Source organism: Cnephaeus nilssonii (assembly GCF_951640355.1).
Source record: "Cnephaeus nilssonii genome assembly, chromosome: 15".
In the NCBI taxonomy this organism is placed as follows: domain Eukaryota; kingdom Metazoa; phylum Chordata; class Mammalia; order Chiroptera; family Vespertilionidae; genus Cnephaeus; species Cnephaeus nilssonii.
Genome location: NC_137086.1, coordinates 15586302 through 15606000, shown reverse-complemented (window position 1 = coordinate 15606000; position 19699 = coordinate 15586302). Strand labels below are relative to the sequence as shown.

Sequence of the window (19699 nt, the reverse complement as noted above, 5' to 3'; positions counted from 1 at the left end):
CCTCCCACCGCCCAATCGTGGGCATAGCGGAGTGATGGTTATTTGCATATTGCCTTTTTATTATGAAGGATTATGTATAACAGGGTATTGTAAAAATTAAGTTACGAAATTTTTATTAAAACATTTCTTACATACCGGTATATTGGCTGGGCTGCAAAAATATTAGTTGTGGGCCGCATGAGGCCCGTGGGCCACGAGTTTGACATGCTTGACCTACAGGGATACTGAACATCTGGAAGCTACATCGGGAAGCAGACCAATATGACCAAGAGGGCTGACTCTGAGAAAAGGTACCATGGCCAACTGCAAAGTCAAAGGCTACACTACTCAGTGGTCAAGTGGTCAGCCATCAAAAGAACTCACATATTCAGCATCTAAGTGAATGCAGACATATTCTGGAGTTTCTAAGCCAGTGATGGCGAACCTATGACACGCGTGTCAGCACTGACAAGCGTAGCCATTTCTGATGACACGCGGCCGCGTGCCGAGGATGAAACATTTGCTGCTCCTGAGGATGAAACATTTGCGACTAGAGTCTTGGAGTTAGTTTTTTCCTCAAAGTGACACACTACCCGAGTTATGCTCAGTTTTTTGGCAAAGTTTGACACACCAAGCTCAAAAGGTTGCCCATCACTGTTCTAAGCAAACACACGGACAGCAGCTCTATTATCATAATCATCTTCACCTGTCTCTTAATTTGTCATTCAGTTTATAGCAAATATTTTTTTTCTGTTAGACACTTAGACCTTCTCTAAACTGTAACTGTTTTTGCATAATATAGTAGTCAAATTTTATTTCCTTGCCAGTTGACTGTTTTTCACAGCCCTGTCTCACGAGGAGTAGATAGTAACTGGGCCACGCCAGCACAGTCAAGGGTTCGGCGAGTCTGAGGGAGGGCCGGCGAAGGATGAAGAAAAGACAAAGAGAATAAGCTGGGTCTAGGTGGATCTTCTGTGCCTGGCTGAAGCCACAGAACAGATTCAGACGGCACACTGAGCCTTTATTTTATAGTCAGAGGTAAACAAGGTAGTGGTCACCATAGTTACAATATTCTTGTGAGTTTCACTTGTTTTGGCAGCACTTTCTGCACCTCCTGCAGCCCATTAGCTACCCAGGAAAGAGATAGGGAGTAGTCACAAAATGAAGCTTAATTATGCTAAGAGGTCTGTGCCCTCTAAGCTGGGACTTGTTTGCGGCTTTGCCAGCGGGTCAGTCCGAGGCTTAACCCTATAACGGCTCCCTACAAGTAACAACATGGCAAGGTTGGTTGTCTGGTGTTAATACACATGCTATGGTTATGTAGGAGAATGTCCTTGTATTTGAAGACGGTTGTGTACCATGCTGGCAACTTAGTTTCCAACACTTCAAGATAAAAAAGATAGCTGTACTGTACTTGAAACTTTTCTGTAAGTTTGAAATTGTTTCAAGCTTTTACAAAGTTAATTTTTAAAACTGACATTTTAAAAAAAGAAAGAAAAAAGTAGCAAATCCAAACTTACTCAGAAAAAAAGAGAAGAAAAAGACAATAATGTAACGTATCCCAGCAAAAGCACAGGACAAGGAGACTAGTTTCTGAGCAGGGAAACCATTCCTCAATTGGGGGAATCTCTCTATTATACTAGGTGGGAAATATATGGTTAGCCTAAGAATATCCTGTAGAATGAGAGGCTACTCATTACATCACTTGTTTGACAATCCAAGATGTTATTCCATCAAGTCAGTCAGAACAAATTGAGACATAACCACACTCCTAAACCATCTTGGTCAAAATATTTTTAAAGCTTTCTGGCCTTACTTCAGAGAAGCTTAATAGCAAAAAGGTTGCATGCTTCTGCCCAAAGCTGTTTAGTTGTATGAAGGAGCAAAGAGAAGAAAAACTTCTGGCTGAATACATATGGTTACAATACATAAATAAAAGGTTCACTGAATTACTTCATCAAAAGGGAGGCAAACTTTTCTTTTTATCAAATTCTTTTTCTTTCTCTGGAAGGAAAAAAAGTAACTAATGCTTATTTAATAATAATAAATTTACTTTATGAAGTCCTAATTACATGAAAAACATTTTATTTTCAAGCAAAACTCACTTTGTTTGCTGTAGTTACTGCATCTAGCTTAAACATATTAAACACTCAGTAAACACTTTGTGATTATTAATAAGCAATTTTGTTATGTATTTCAGATACTCTAAGATACTTTTAGATGATCTCAGAGTAAGTGTCCCTGATAGTTTCAGATCCTCTCCAAAGGCAAAGACCACAGCAGAGAGAGGGCAGGGAACCAAAGCTATTTGAGCTGGAGCCCATGAATAAGCCCGGGTACAAGTACACTCCCGCTTCACAGGAACTTGACTAGGCCATATGTATGATAAAAGATTAAAGATTGAAAACAGAATTCTAACCTATTTTTACTCCTGCACAAAATATACTTCTCTACACTTTAAGCAAGACAACCACCAAAATAAGATCCACCTACCAACAAAGCTAAGGGTGATGGTATACTTCCCCTACTGGATTCAAAGTGCTCTTTTTTATTTGCAAAGTTACTATACATAGAGGGGCATATTTACAGCACAGCTCTACATTTTTCAGAGTAGAATTATTTCTAGCAACTCATTCTTAAATAATTCCATTATATTCAAACAAATTAGAATTCCATATAGACACGGTGAATAATTCCATTATACAAATAAACTGGAGTCCTTTCAGGAGTAACAGAGCTGGTAAGTGAAGTGACCTGATTCTGTTCTGGGTTTATCAAGCAGGTCGGCTAACCACAATAACACTCACATAGATTTCCTACATGATCTCTGCGATCCCAATATTCTGAATACATGGCTTTATCAAAAGAGTATTTGTTTTATTTCAAGCATTTGGGGTTTGTTAGTTGGTATTAGCCACCCTTAGCGGAACACAAGTATACATACATTCATTAGGGTGAACCAAGTACCCAAATAGCCTGGAAAAGAATGTAGGGCGGTGAATACTGGATGAGTCCTAGGAGAATGGGACTGAAAGTGAAGCCTCAGTTACTACTGTGTATATTTCTGTTCATGAACATGGGCGTAAACAATGTGCTCAGGGAGAAAACAGCACTTGGCAAGCTTTCACGTACACCCAGAAATTTAGGTAAATGGCCTCTCGTCCAGTGTCCCACCCTTTCACTTGCCATTTTCTCTTTCCAGCTTCTAAATGTTATGAATTTCACAAGCACTTGGTTATAGTTAAATCTGGAGGTGGTCTTTAAGGGGGGGCGGGGAGAGAGCAAATATACCTTAAACCAGGCGTCCTCAAACTACGGCCCACGGGCCACATGCGGGTGTTTTTGCCGTTTTGTTTTTTTACTTCAAAATAAGATATGTGCAGTATGCATAGGAATTTGTTCATAGTTTTTTTTTAAACTATAGTCCGGCCCTCCAACGGTCTGAGGGACAGTGAACTGGCCCCCTGTTTAAAAAGTTTGAGGACCTCTGCTAAACCAATCATGAAGAATTGAAAGAGAGTGTACTCTATGAGGGTGTCAGAAGACATGGATAAACGGGAATGACAATGAATAGAGAGTGAGGAACAGACGAAGGCTCAGTCCGGGCACAACTAGAACACAACCAAAGACAACTTCATGTTGTATCACTATTGTGATATGAGACTGTCTTCAAGTTTTAAAAAGTTGTTTTCCCCCCAAACCTCACCTCACAGCATTTATACCTGAGTGGAGTGTCCTTTGAGAAAAGGTTACCTGGGCACGTGGATTCCCAAGCCCCACGCAATAACAACGCTCCAACCTTTAGGAGCCACAGAACCACAGTCAGAGGGTATCGCTATGACTCGGGGAATGAGAGAATAACCCCCAGAAAGCAGTGATGTGTCCTCTCTTCTAAATGTTCTGTTCTCTGGAGAGAAAAAACTTCCCCAAAAAACTAGAGAAGAGCAAGACTACATTTTAAAATCAGCACACAGGGAATGATTTGGTATAAAAGAACAATTCTGAACCAGGTCTGCAGACTTTATTTATGTGCTCATATCTAAAAGTATGGCATACATATATTTAAAAGAACAGATCTACCTTTGCACTGAAGGCTATTCATTCTCTCTAGCATGATATCAGTCTTGATCAGCTTTCTGAAGAGCCAAGCAGAAATTAGCTGACAATCTAAAAGATATGACTGATGGGACGGCTGGAGCTACTAACGATTAACAGTGCTCCTCTGCCCAAGGCAGTCTTTTCCAAGTGTCCACAGTCACTACCTCCCGGACCCAGAATCTCGGAGAGCTAGACTGAAGAGCCCTATTTTAATAAGCAACTTGTAGGTTCAGGCAAGTCTGGGAACTGCTGCGTAAGGCTGTTAAGATGCACAAAGGGTGCTCTCCCAGGGAAAGCCAACGTGTCAGTTCAATCAACATAAGTGACTCTGTCCAAAGGACTTCAGTGTGTCCCTGCCTGGAATCTGACTGCAGCTATCGCTTAGTGCCTTGGGGAGTGTGCTTTAAGTGGGTGTGCTCTACTCCATCCCATTAGTAAATTTCTTGGCTGCTTCCTATTTCTTTACTTTTCTGTAACTTTCCAAGTTTTTGGGTTTTTTTACCATAGATAATAAAGCTTATTTTGTGTTGTATATCACTTGTCCCACTCTTTTACCCTACTTATCTATGAACTAATGATGGCCTGTTTTTACCAAGCTATCGTCATGAAGCACATATCCTGGATTCAGCCCATCAGCATCCCTTTGGGCAGCCCCCTCTCTTGGCCTTGGCAGGAGCCAGTGCACTCACCATTTGCAGGTCCTTTCCCACAGGACCACATCCTGACACTGTGTGCACTGCAATTCCCTCCCCATTCACCTAAATCATAGGCCTTGAGGCACCGACTTCTGCAACCCAAGCCTTTCTCACAAAAGCTTCTATGCACTTCTTCCTGCCAATACTCATTCAACCCCTTTCCTCCAGAAGGTGCCTTATACTAGTACAGATGAAGTCTAATACTGATAGCTTTTTCTTCCTTAAGCCAGTACTAGAATTATTTAACTCCTAGCATATGAGTGTTCAGTAAATGGTACTTACTGAATAAACTATAATTATTCCAACAAATAAAAGCATAGCTATAATCACTTGAGTCATACTTTTCAATAACTTTTAAATGTCGCACATGGTTATCAATGCAGGTGATGTACAGAACCAGAATGGAAGAAATAAACTATAGCATTTAAAGATATATAATAGAAGTGTAAATATTTAAAGTTATAACGGAAATCACTACAATAACAACACAAAAAGATTGTGCTAAAAAATGAACTGGACTCCCATTTGAACCAGTAATCCCATTTCTAAGACTATATCCCAAGAAACCAGAAACACCAATCAGAAAGGATATATGCACCCCTATTATTCATAGAAGCACAATTTACAATAGCTAAGATTTGGAAACAACCTAAGTGCTCATCAGCAGACGAGTGGATTATAAAACTGTGGTACATCTACACAATGGAATACTATGCCACTATAAAAAAAGAAGGAACTTTCACCATTTGCAACAACATGGATGGAACTGGAGAGCATTATGCTAAGCGAAATAAGCCAGTTGGAGAAAGATACATATCACATGGTCTCACTCATATGTGGGATATAATGATCAACATAATTTGATGAACAAGAATAGATCTAGAGACAAATGGCAGGGAAGGTGGGGGGGGGCGTGTTAAAGAGCAACCAAAGGACTTGTATGCATCAATTAGCATAACCAATGGACACAGACATTGGGGCAGTGGTGGCTTGACCGGGGTGGGAATGGCTGGGGGGTGGGGGGTCAATCAGGGAAAAAGGAGACATATGTAAAACTTTAGACAATAAATAAAAAATTTTAAAAATGAACTGGGAATTGGAGGAGAATTTAATCTTTCACTTGAGATCTTTCTGAGTAAACTAAGTTCTTTTTTTATGTGCATTATTAAAGTTTTTGATATGCAGTTTAATATAAAAATATATTAATTAAAAAGCACCTTCAAAAATAGGGGATTGGTTAAATAAATTATATAAATTCCATTTAACAGAATGAAATACGGCTGTTGGAATGAATGAGCTAGATGCACAGGCATTGGCATGCAGAGTTGATCAAGCTGTTATGTTAAAAGAAAAAAGGTAGAGCCCTGGCTGGTTTTGCTCAGTAGTTAAGAGCATCAGCCCACGGTCTGAAGGGTCGAGGGTTCAATTCTCGGTCAAGGGCAAGTACCTCAGTTGCAGGCTCTATCTTTGGCCCCGGTCAGAGGCAACCAATCAATGTGTTTCTCTCACATCGATGTTTCTCTCTCTCTGTCTCTCTCTCTAAAAATCAATGGAAAAAATATCCTCTGGTAGGGGAAAAAGAAAAAAGGTAGAAAGCAATACAGATTGCATGATCTTATTGATGTTAAAGCATATTTGTTTACTTGTAAACAGAAAGAGGTCTAGAAGGATACAAACTGTTGAGATCGGAAGGCAAGCAAAGGGGGGGAAGCTCATTTTAGTTTCCATTTCTGTATTGCTTACATTTTTTCATAATGACCAGGTATTGTTTCTATAATTAAAACAATTAGGAACAGTGACATAGTTTAAAAAAGCAAAAACACACTTTGCCATTACTAACCATGTGCTGAGTCCAGATGTTACACATAATGCCTAACAGAGTACAGCATTCCATCCATATAAAAATAATCTAAAGGATCTCTGTCTCAAATTATTCAAACATAAGTACAAAGCTTAGTGTATGTTACTGTGGCCAGTTTTCCCCCCAATTAAGGCTTTTGTTATGACATGCCCTTAATCATTACTTAGAAACAAATAGTCATATAAATGACCAAATTCTAAAAGAAAAATCTTTCAACCTACACAGAGCAATAATCTCCACAATGGTACCAATCACCCAAGTCTGCGTCCTCTTCCCTCCAATAATTAACCATAAAAATCCCAATTCCTTCAAAGCATAAATGAAGCTACAGTAACCAAAATCAGATTTTTTAAAATTTGTTTAAAAATTATGAAATCTCAATGAACTACCTACCACAGTTTAAAAAGTCAAATTACAGTATGAACAATCTCTAGTGACAGAAAATGGCTATAATCTCAAATTCCCAACTCAATGCAATGTCCTTCCAAAAATTCAATGGTGAAGGAAAAGATCCCTGCTAGTTAATTGTCCTCAGAGGGAAAATCACCTGGACAGGAGCAGAATGTCATAATTTAAATTAACAGATTAAATAACATTCATTAGCAAGATTATTTTAATAATGAACATAAAATAATCTCACATTAACCCTCAATGACTGAGCTCAGTTTATCAAACACTAAGTTAAAGCAGTTAGTATGACAGAAGACAATGATGACAACTGGTTTGCACAACTTTTTTTGGTTGGAACATAAGTAAGATGGTCTCTTTGAATGTATGTGTTCAATTAATTTGCTTCATATCTAGATTTATACGCGTAAGGAACTGCTGTCACCACAATGAAGGAAAACAAGACATGAGCTTATAAAAATGAAAAGGTTAGTATTGGATTTGGGTCAGACTGGCAGGGGGAAACTGAATGACAATAGAGAACAGGACTACTTTATACTCCATTGGCAAGAAGCAGGGTATAAAGAAACACTGGACAATAAATACTGAACATGCAGTAAGTGAAGAACTCCAGCCTAGAAGAATTTCCTCGAGGTAAAGTGTTTTTAATGGGGTTGTCTTCAACTTGGAGCCCCTTTTTCTGTGTGATCTTATAGTGCTGGTTTATTCACCTTGAGCTGTGATACACTACTTCCTCTTTAAGTTTGGCATGTCTCACGTAGAAATCCCTTGCAAACCTGCCATCTTTAGGACCTGCCACTGGATCCTTCCATGTAATGGCCTGTTGCTGTGTAAGTTATAGTCCAGACCGTGTCATTAACTAGCCAGGCAACTAGGAGCCAGGCACCTGACCTCATCACACCTGCATTTTCCCAACTTGCAATATGACAGGATTAAGCTTTGCCCTAAGAGCTCCTTCTAGCTTATTTTTCTTTCCACTTTACCAATTTATCATTTTATCACTTTATACAGCTGAGGAAGGGAACAAATTTTCACAGAAACGAAAACTTTTTTGAAACATTGTTTTATATATACAAGTATTTTTCAAATCATTTTCCTCTTATTCTTCAGGTATGCAGTAATTTCAACAAACACAGTAATATCAAACTCTGATCAGAGGAATTGGCAAAGGTTTAGATTATGAGGTAAATGGTTCAACAATGATAGAAAATTAGATAAATTTCACATTTATCTGTTATATGGTCTGGCTAATTTCCAAAAGTTCTTAACTGGAGAGTGAAAAGATTTTCTTTGAGATATACCCTGCAGAGGCAGAAATAACAACTCCCTCATAACGCAGCATTTGGTCAGCAAGATGAAGAGACTCCAGGTACAGGAAGGCTAAGACGGGCAAAATGCTAGAGCATAGTGATTCAGCTCTTTCTTTAAATCCATTTGCCCCAGCCAAAGCACATCCCTGTTGTTTGATGTCTAAAAACATAACCTGCACAATTCATAGAATGATGCAGATTTTGAATTGAAAAGATGTATTATACACCTGTAAACAAATTTACTTCTATACCTTTTTTTTGTTTAATTGCTGCTACAAACGAACAATTAAATGTTGATGATTACTTTATATGCCAAAGTTAATGGAAGAAATGAATACAAAGCAAATCATTTCTAAGTCAAAATGTCCTTCATTAATAAATGAATGTATTCTAGTACTATTTGCATTCAGAAGGCCAAAACTTTAAAAGACGTTTAAACTGGTTGTCCCCATTCCCCCCAAAAAAGGTACTATGTGGTTTCCTTGAACAAGACATCATACACTTATCTTAATACAATATGATAGTTGATCATTTTAACACTTTGATCATTTCAACATTTTGCTGTTCTATTGTGAAGTGAATTTTTAATGAATAGAATTCAATGCAATAGTGGCAATTCTTCATGAATAATTTAAGATGCTGATCATGAAACTACAACTTCCTTCTTTACTTTGTATTAGGCCCAGCTGTGGGGAGTGGGTCAGCAGCCTGCCCCAGGCTGACAACTGTTTCAGCAGGGTTGTCTAAGACCATCGGAAAACACAGATATTTACATTCCGATTCATAACAATAGCAAAATTACAGTTATGAAGTAGCAACGGAAATAATTTTATTTTTTATCATGTTGGGGGTCACCACAACATGAGGAACTGTATTAAAGGGTCACGGCATTAGAAAGGTTGAGAACCACTGGTCTAAGGGTTGAGATAATCACCAATGATCAGGGACTTAATCATGCCTATAGAATGGGGCCTCCATAAAATAACTAAAACAAACAGGTTCAGAGAGCATTAAGGTTGGTGAATGCACCCAAGTGCTGGGAAGAGGTGACACCCAAAACTCCATAAGCATAGAAGCTCCTGTGCTGGGGGCCTTCTGGACCACATCCTATGTACCTCTTCATCCAGCTGTTCATTGTACCCTCTATAATATCCTTTATAATAATCCAGAAATAGTAAGTGAAGTGTTTCCCTGAGTTCTGTGAGCCATTCTAGCAAATTATCAAACTCGAGGAGGGGGTCTAGAGAACCCTCGATTTATAGCCAGACAGTCAGAAGTACCCAGACTTGCAATTGGCATCTGAAGTGGAAGACAGTCTGTGGGACTGAGCCAGTGGGGTCTGTACTAATTCAGTGCCAGGACTGAGTTAAATTGTAGGGCACCCAGTTGGTGCACACACGGAAGTAGAGAATTCTTTGATGTGAAGACCCATACATTTGGTATCACATTTTAAAATCCATGCTCTAAACAATAACAAAGTATTTGAGCACAATGAAAGCTATCTCATTCTCGTAGATTCGCGACAGACATGTATGCTTATTGACAGCAATAAAGAGTTGAAAGAAAAACAAAAACTGCCACGTGAATCCCTCCTACCTGTGTCTGCCTCATTGCCCGTTCCACTCGGCGCGTGCTTCCTCTCTCAAGTTTTGTCCGCAGGATCAAGGCTGATGTCTGAATGGCCCAAAACTTTGGTTGTGAAAGCAAACACTGAAGGAGAAAAATAAATAAAATAAAAATCACAGAAAGAAGGAATAAGCTGGGGTGATCCCACTCTGAATATAGCAAAATAAATTATTTCAAAAACATCAGCATACAGCTGAATGCAGATTTGAAAATCACAGTGAAAAATAATAAAACGTGTGCTTTCAAATATTCTTGTGAAGAATATGGTCATTGGAACAGAGTCATTACTTAACCTGGTTGACTCAGTCTATTGAATAAATCACTTAAAGAATGAATCATAATCTTCCAGATAATCTAAGCAGTAAGAATATATCAGACCTTAAACTAATCTTTTTATTTTACAGATTACAATATATGCGAGAAAATAAACTACGTAACAATAAATGTAGAGGGAGTGGGTGGGGGTAGTAAAGGGTAAAGGGAAACTGTTAAAGGGATAGCGGAAGAAGAGTAGGCGAAGAATACACAAATAAAGGCGGAGAGTGCAAAGAAGTGTTCACTAATTCATTCGAGCACCTGCTCTGTACAAGGCAGTACGCAAAAGGCCCCAGGGATAAGGTGGCAGGCAGACAGACAAGGCCCCGACCTCACAGAGCTACACTAATGCAATATCTATTAGGTAATCTTATTCTCCTATAACTAACTGCAAACTAAACTATTTTTATTTCCTTGAAATATAGTTTACAAGATTAGTGCACAACCTTATCTTGTTAGTCTCCATTACTTAAATCTACAGAGTGAATTTACCAACATAATAGGTGTATATGGCACTATAAAGACCTAAAGGAAACAGAAGACATTAAAAAGCTAACTCTTTAAAATGTGTACCAATATTTGGCAGGAGATTTTATTATAAAATATGATTTTAAGAATTTCCAAAAGGAAGAACTGTTTTCACTAAGTAAACCTGCAAACGGATTCTACTACCTACAGTGGGTGGTATCACTGCCCTTTTTCCCTTCCTCATTCAGGGGACTGCCGTCCGCAGCCTCCTGGCAACAGGACACAGCACGCAGCACAGGGCTCTGCGGAACAATGGGAAAGTCTCCAGGTCAGGAAGAGCTCAACCGGAATCCCAGCTCCACCAAGTGTGGCGATTAGCTGCGTGACCTTGGGAAGTTACTTGACCGCCCTGGTCTACTTTCCTTCTTTGTAAACAGCAATAGCCTTTCAGAATCTCACAGGGTTGGGAAGATTAAGTGCGCATTGGAGAAGCTTCACAAAGCCTCCCAGGTGCCCCACAAAGCACACGAGCCCCTTCCCAGACTCCTCCGACTACCCTTTCTCTCCCCCCTCACAGAAAATCACCACCCAGAGTGGGTGCAGGTGATGGCACTAAAGTCTGATGGGGGTTCGGGACATGCTACCCCCAAACTGAGGGACCTTGGGGGTAGGAGTGTGAGAAAGCTGAAGGAGGAAGATCTCTCTGACCCCGCCCCTGGCCTTCTACCCTCAAACAGCTCATCGGAGAGGTGCCTTCTCTGTTAACCTGCGGAAAGGAGCTTCCTGGCTTCAGAGGACAAATGGGAGCTGAGAAGAATCCCAGCAAACAGGTCACACTAAGATTCCCCGTCTACTGCTCCCCTCACGCCCTCTGACCGCTCACATTCTCCCCTGCCTGCCACTCTTCATCAAACCTCGCATAAAAAATACGCGCTTAATCAACTGTTTCTTCAGGTCACTTCCTCATGAAGGCTCCCAAGTCATGCAAAACCAATACTAAATTAATGTGTGTGCTTTTTCTGCTGCTAATCTGTCTTCATCATTTTAATGATCAGACCCAGCCAGGGACCCTAAGAGGGTGGAAGAAAACTTCCTTCCCGTCGCCTCCCAATCGCACTGATTACTTACCAACAGCATCACAACACACATATCACCTGGGGGCTTGCCAAGTCAAAGCCCGGCTTTCAGAAGGTTTGCACACCAAAGCGGGGAGAAATTTTCCTCAGAAAAACAACAAAGTCAGACTGTTTTCTATGCTGGCACGAGAACAGGAGTTTGCCTGAGACTTTCATGTGAAGGGCAAGCAAGACATTCTCACTAAACACTGAAAGTAAAATGCAGTCTGGCAAATAGACATTTGAAAAGCTTTAAAGGAGGAACTGATTGGATAATGATATCGCTGAAGAATGCATTTATCTTATAGCCATTTGGCTGGGAGATGTAAAGACTCAGGAAAGTCTTTCTGAAAGGAGGTAGCAGCGAGGCTAGACTTTATTTTATAAAACACTTCTGCTCACAAGGTAAAAATCAATCATGATACATGACACTAGGTAAAGAAAAAGAAAACTAAACAGGAGATATCCTACAATGCTCTACTGACTTATTAAGAAAATTATATATATTTTTTTAATTTTAGTCTAACAGTTTAGCAAACAAACCCAGCAGAGAGAACACCAACCCAACTACCTAAGCAGCAGGCCCGCCTGCTGGTGAGGACTCGAGCTGTAATCTGTCCAGATGGGTGGGTGGAATTGATCCAGAGTCTCTACCATGTCCCAACGAGGGTTACTGCTCTCATTCCACTCAGTTTTGGACCTGAGGATGACCACACACTGCCCTGCTGGCTCTGTCTCACCTTTCAGGTCTCAGCTTAAATGCCATCTCCACCCCCACCCCCCAAAGTGACTCCATCTCTCCCCAGTGATTCTCTACCGCTGCATCCAATTTGGAATATCATTTGGCCTTCTAAAGGAAGGAGGTTCTGGTACACATGGATGAACCCTGAAGACATCAAGCTAAGTAAAATAAGTCAGACATAAAGGACAAATATTTCATGATTCCAATTGCATGTGGTACCTAGAATAGTGAAACTCATATAGACAGAAAGCAGAATGGTGATTGCCAGAGGCTGGGGGTGTAGGAGGGGGGAAGGGGATGAGGAGATAATGTTTAATGGGAGGGTAACATATTATTTACTTATTTGACAAATATAACACACACTATGTGCTGGCAAGGCACTGGTCAAAGTGCTTTACAAACAATAATGGTATCTTCTGATAAAAAGAAGTGCTTAATATGAATAGAGTCTATATTTTTGTTTTATGATTAGAGCTTTCTTTTCCTGCTAATCCTAAGTTCTCAAAGATATTCTCCTATATTTTTCCTCTAAAAGCTTTATAGTTTTCACTTTTACACATTCATTCTGAAATTGATTAGTGCACGGATAGTACTACATAGGGGTTAAGACAGCTTCCTTCCATATGAATACAAATCATTTAGTTTATTGACAGCTTGCCCTATCCCCATTGTACTGCAATGCCAACTTCGTCAATCAGAAGAACCATGCACGCATGGGTCTGTTTCTGGACTCTCCATCTGATCCACTGATTGGTTTGTACTTCCTTATGTCAAATGTCTTAATTAAGTGTTCCTCAAATTTTAAAGCACATAAGAATAACCCAGATTGTTAAAACACAGCCTCGTTGGCCCCAACCCCCGAGATTCTGATTCTGGGGCTGAGGTGGAACCAGAGAAATTCCATTTCTCACAAGTTCCCAGGTGACACTGAGGCCTCCAGTCCCAGGACCACCTATGCTGAGCGCTCTCTTACCTAATCCAGCGTCCTCCTAGGGCTGCTGTCGGCAGTGTCGGTGCTCTAGTGCTGCTCTTCGGCCTGCCATACCTATCCTTAGTCCATGTGAATTTTAAAGTCAGCTTGAGTTCCACAAAACCCAAACCAGCAACAGCCAAAAAATCAAACTGCTGGAATTTTGTTAGGGGCTACGTTAATTAGGTAGGTTAATTTTAGGAGACTTGAAATTTAAAATACTGAGTCTTCCATGAACACAGCACAGCACTTCAAGATATGCCACCTGAGCTGACTCAACTCATACAAAAAAAGGAACAATGGTCATCTAACATCTGAGGAAACTGTTAACTGCTTGGAATGAAAAGGTCAATGGATACTGCTTTACCTCACACTAAAAAGTGAATTTTAATATTATGGCACACTCTCTCTATATATAAAATACATATATATGCATTATTTTATTTAGCTAACAATTTCTGACTACATCCACACAACCCGCATTCCCAGAAAAGTGGCAAAGAAAAGCTTGTAACACCATCAAAGAAGATCCAGAGTGTTGTTTCTATTAAAACCAAATTTCCTTTTCATTCTTATCACTGCACATTTCACATGATCTTCTTCCAGAGGTCACTGGGGTCCGGTGTATGAAGACAGCAAGTCTGCCCCTTTGAACACAAGGAGCTTCCAGAGAACTGCTTTTCCACACATAAATCAAAGCTGACTCAGGGCTCTCCTTGTGGGTGCAAAATTGTAAGGCTGTTACAATAAAGCCAAATCGGATGATGCCCACCCAGGTCAGGCTAACCTTACAAAACATGGAACAAAGAAATACTATAAAAAGCAGAACTACTCCCCTCCCTAATGATCTATTTAAAAGCACATTCATTGTTCAAATCAGTACCAAATGACAAGAAGTTTAAATTCCAAATTTAGTCTGTAAATTATTCCCCATGAAGTGGAACAGCAGTCCAAATCCCCTATCTTTGTTCTGTAGACCATTTAAAATCCGTCTCAAATCTATTTTTCCCAAGACTCACTATTGCCCCAAACAAATCTTCCATCTCAGCTAAAGGAACCCAGTGCGGCTCACCCCTTCCCATGTCCTGCCTTTGCTCCTGCTATCACTCCATCTAGACCCCAACTGTCTTTCAAGGCCTGACTCAAATCCCTGCTTAGTGAACAAAGCCTTCTTTGACTGCTCTGTCCCCAATATGTTCTTTTCCAAATGGTTAAGGGATTTATTTATCTGGGCTATCAATTTGTAGTTTAAACTGCCTGATATTGCTAATTGCATTATCCTAAGTTTATCTGATCTTGGCTAAATTAAAAATTCTATGAAGGCAAGTCCTATGTTTTATACCTTCATTTCTCCCACCATATCTAGTAGCATGCGTGGCAAATCCAGAGATTCTGGATCTCCTGCTGGTACAACGCTTTCAAAGCTCTTTCCTGTCTGCAAATTTTCATGCAGAAGGCAGACACCAGAGAGATCAGCTGCTGGCCACTTGGCTACCTCAACAAGGCAGGTCTTCTGCGTTCTGGAGGCGCCAGTTCATCAGCACGACCAGAGGCACCCTTCACAATGCCATGAAAGCTGACCTATTCAAACATATATATTATTTCAAACTGAATTTTTTATCCTTCAACACCATGTTACTTCATAATGGCAAAAGGTCCGAGAGCTTTCGCTTCGATAATGGCCAAAAGCAGAAGCACGCAGCCATGAGTCTGACAAGACACCTTAATATGAAATGTTGTGCCATCTTTTAAGTCCTATATATTTCTCCTGTCTGGGGACCATAAGCCCCACTAACGGGTTTTCTTTCTTATATTATTGCTCTCCAATCATCACTGATTCTGCTTCTCACCAGCTTGATAAAATATAATGAGATTCACTTTAAAAGTATGTATGCAATGAAATCAGTACTGTTTAATCTTTTAAATGGTTTTTCAAATAACATTTAAATGATCTTGCTATTGCTAAAAAAATTTTAGATTTTTCTTTGTTATTTGATATATCAGAAGCTTAAAAGTGACTAAAATCTAAGTTATAAAGTATAGTAACATAAACACCTGTGAATATGCTCTGATATGTATAATTCCTAGAGAAAGCACAAAAATAATAAGTTATAGTTCAAAAGCCAACAGAGAAATAGAAGAGACTTATTTTTCCTTGTCTCTCTCTGCCTGAAAGTTATCTTAATTATGAGTTCTTGATGGGAAAATGAGGGAAAAATTAGCCTGATTTTGTCTTAAAAAAGGAGTATGCTTCATACTGAATGCGAAGACTGAGCAATTTCCTCTTGAGAATTTGTTCTTCACCTTCTACATTCTTCCCACTTAACACATTAGGGAGTATGTTGTGCTGCCCTTCTGAAGCTGATGATGAGGACAAATCTACACTGAAACCAAAATCTGTGGTGATAAACTAAACAATCTTACATATGACAGCTCTAAATAATATACATGCATTCTGCCTTTAGGATATTCTTAGTGACTTTATTGAAATACTAGAGACCCGATGCATGAAGATTTGTGCAAGAATGGGCCTTCCTTCCCCTGGCTGCCTGGAGCGCCTTCGCTCTGGCCAGAGCCACCTTTCTGCTCTGGCCCAGAGCCACCTTTCCACCTTCCCACGCTGCCCGGAGGCCCGGAGTGGCTGAGGTGGTGCGAAACACCTGCGACGCAAGCATCCCGCCCTGCCCCCAGCCACTTGGTGCCCGTGTATGCAAATTAACCCACCATCTTTGTTGGGTTAATTTGCATACTTACTCCTGATTGGCTGGTGGGTGTGGCGAAGGTACGATCAATTAGCATGTTACTCTTTTATTAGGTAGATAAGATAGATATGACATGAAAAAACCATGATTTAGGGTGTTTGACCTATTTTGACACCTATATAACTACCATGAAATCAAGATATACAAAATTTCCATCAACCCAGAAAGTTCCCTTGCACCCTTCTGCAATCAATGTGACCTATGTTCTACCATTATGGTTTACTTTTGCCTATTTTAGAATTGCAATTAAATCAAATCATACAATCTAGTTCCTTTAACTCAAAATCATGTTTTTTCAGATGCACCCACACTGTTACATGTATTTGTACTTCATTTCTTTTTATTGCTGGGAATTATTTCTTTAGGTGAATATAAGCCTATTTATCATTCACTTATTGATGGATATCTGGGTTGTTTCCAGATTTAAGCTATTATGGATTGAATAGCTGTGAACATTGGTATGTAAGTCTAATAGATAAATACCTAGAGGGGGAATTGACTATATGAGAAAATGCCAAATTGTGTTCCAATGTGGTTGTACCATTTTACATTGCATTTGCAATGTATGAGAATTCCAACTATCCTACATAGTATTGTAAGTCTTTAAAGTGGTATCTTGTTGTGGTTTTAATTTGCATTTTCCCAATTATTAATGCTATTAAGCCTTTTTCATGCTCTTATTGGTCATTCCTATATCTTTGGTGGAATGTCTGTTCAAATCATTTGTCCTATTATTTTTAATTGCCTTGTTTGTCCTATTATTATTAAGTTGGAAAGAGTATTTACTCTGGATACAGGTCCTTACAAGATATATGTACTGTGAACATTTTCTCCCAGTCTATGCCTTGCCTGTTCCTTTTCTTCATAATGTCCTTCAAAGAACAGAAGGTTTTAATTTTAATGAAGTCCAATGTATCTTTTTATCCAATTTTTCTTTATGGTTCATGCATTTAGTGTCCTAGTTAAAAATTGTTCATTACCCCAATATCACAACAATTTTAGTTTAAGAAAACATGAGAAAATTGTTGTAATATTGGGGTCAATGATTTAGGTTAACGATTGTCTTTTACATATAAATTTCCTTTGTGATTTCTTCATTGATCTATGAGCTAAGTATGTTGTTTAATTATTTGGACTCTAAATATTTTGACATTTTACAGATATCTAATATTTATCTATGTCAAATTTAATTCTGTTGTATATAAAGAATATATTCCTTGTGATGTTTATTTTTATCCACTGAGACATGTTTTACTGGCCCCGCATATGGTCTTGCTGAACATACCATGTATACTTGCAAAGAAATATATTCAGATAACAACTGGCCCTCCATAACTAGGGGTTCCACATCTGTGGATTCAACCCATCATGAATTGAAAATATTCTTTAAAAAATGTTATGTTGTTGCTGACTTCTAACATGTAGTTAGGTCTATGAGGGTTGTATCTGTACTGAACATTTACAGACTTACTTTTCTTGTCATTATTCCCTAAACAATACTGTGTAACAACTACTTCCACAGCATTTATATTCTATCAGGTATTACAAGTAATCTGGAGATGATTTAAATTATACAAGAGGATGTGTGTAAGTTATATGAAAATACTATTTTATATAAAGGGCTTGAGCATCTGCAGATTTTGGTATCCATGGAGGACTCTGGAACCAATCCCTGGCAGACACCTAGGGATGACTGTATTATGAGTGCACTATTCTATAAATGCCAATTAGGTCAAGCTGGCTAGTAGTACTGTCCAAATTATCTATGTATTTACTCACTGTCATTGTCTACTTGCTCAGTCAATTGCTGAGGATCATTATCAATAAATACCTATTAAATTTAAATACACAGAGTAACATTTTGGAAGACAAGCATGCAAACCACAAAGAAATTCAAAATTCTGAGCTATCCCACTTAATACAGAACATGTCATCATGTAATGCTAACATAAACTATCGGAAGTTATAGCACCTACCTTAAAAAATTAAAATTAAGAAATGAGTATGCTCTGGGGGAAAAATAGGTGATCATTTAAACCTGTAAAAGTGGTTAGTAAACGATTTTATGTTCCTAAGTATTTATTAAATAGTTTTAAAATTAATAGCAGAAAGAGAAAATAAATAGATTGTAATGTGTAATTTCCAAAGGTCTTTCTTTTTCCTTTTTCATTTCCAGTGACCTTGTGGTTTTGGGCAGAAAGTCAGAGGGCAGGCTGCCAATATCAATTCACACTTAAGCAAAACTTTTGCCAATTAAAACTGAAACACCTGTCTGGATTAACAAAATTGTTCTCATTTTCAACAATGAGAGGAAATTAAAAGCATTACTGAATGTAACTGACTTGGCTCATCTGAAAGGAAATAACGTAGATAACAGCTAATTTTAAATTATCAAGCCGATACGACATAAAGGCTCTCTAAAACAGATTGGGTTATTTTTACTATGACTCATTCAGTTTTCCGGAAACGTGCTGATATATCTCAGGAATAGCACTACATAATGACAACTAAAAAAAAAATAAAGTTTTCCTTTTAAGACAAGCTTCTGACACTGCTGAATTAAAACATTTTCCCAACACATCTCACATATATTTCAACATGCTGCAGCAACATGAAAACATTGGCAAAAACTTCTCCAAAAAAGAGATTACATTGTAATAAACTTTAGGACAGTTCATTAAAACTGAATGAAATCATTGTAATAAACTTTAGGACAGTTCATTAAAACTAAATGAAATTCAGGACCAATAAGCCATTCATTTGTTTATTCAATAAATATTTACCAAATGTCCAATAACCATGTCCTGTCCCTCCAATGTTTACAAAAGTGTCTGGTGGGAGTATTAAGACTTCTGCTGTACTTGCTCTTCTATCAGCAAAGGAGGACACCTCATAATCTCAGTAGTTCACAACCCGCCCAGGCCGCCACCGCTGCTACTGAGCAGGGTAATGGCTGCCCAGCAAGAAAGGGGATGCTACTTCTTTCCTCTCTGTCCCCTTCTCTTCCACATCTATGGCCAATTCCAAACAGGTCTTTCCCACTTAAAAATCCTATTCCTTTAGTCTGGCCTGTGTGGCTCAGCTGGTTGGGCATCGCCCCATGCACCAAAAGGTCGCCAGTTCCATTCCCTGTCAGGGTACATGCCTGGGTTTCAGGCTCCCCCACTTTAGCCCCAACCTGTATTTCACTCATTCTCTTACTCTGCATACAGTTATTTAGTAACAACTATGAGGAAAGCCTTGAAGTGTTGTACCAGGCCTTGTAGAAGACCCAGAGAAGAACAGAAACCAGCCACTAAAACTGGGAGTTTACAGTCTTATGGGGAAGACAGATCATATACATAAGTAAT

The 19699-nt window shown here is 39.1% G+C and overlaps 1 protein-coding gene across 1 annotated transcript in view; it reads right to left on the bottom strand.

The window, feature by feature from the left end:
- Positions 1 to 19699, bottom strand: part of TTC27 (tetratricopeptide repeat domain 27) — a 100736-nt gene that overhangs the window by 46343 nt on the left and 34694 nt on the right. The window contains exon 10 of the mRNA XM_079792155.1: positions 9948 to 10061. Within this exon, the coding sequence (XP_079648281.1) occupies positions 9948 to 10061 (114 nt within the window). The remainder of the gene's footprint in view (positions 1 to 9947; positions 10062 to 19699) is intronic.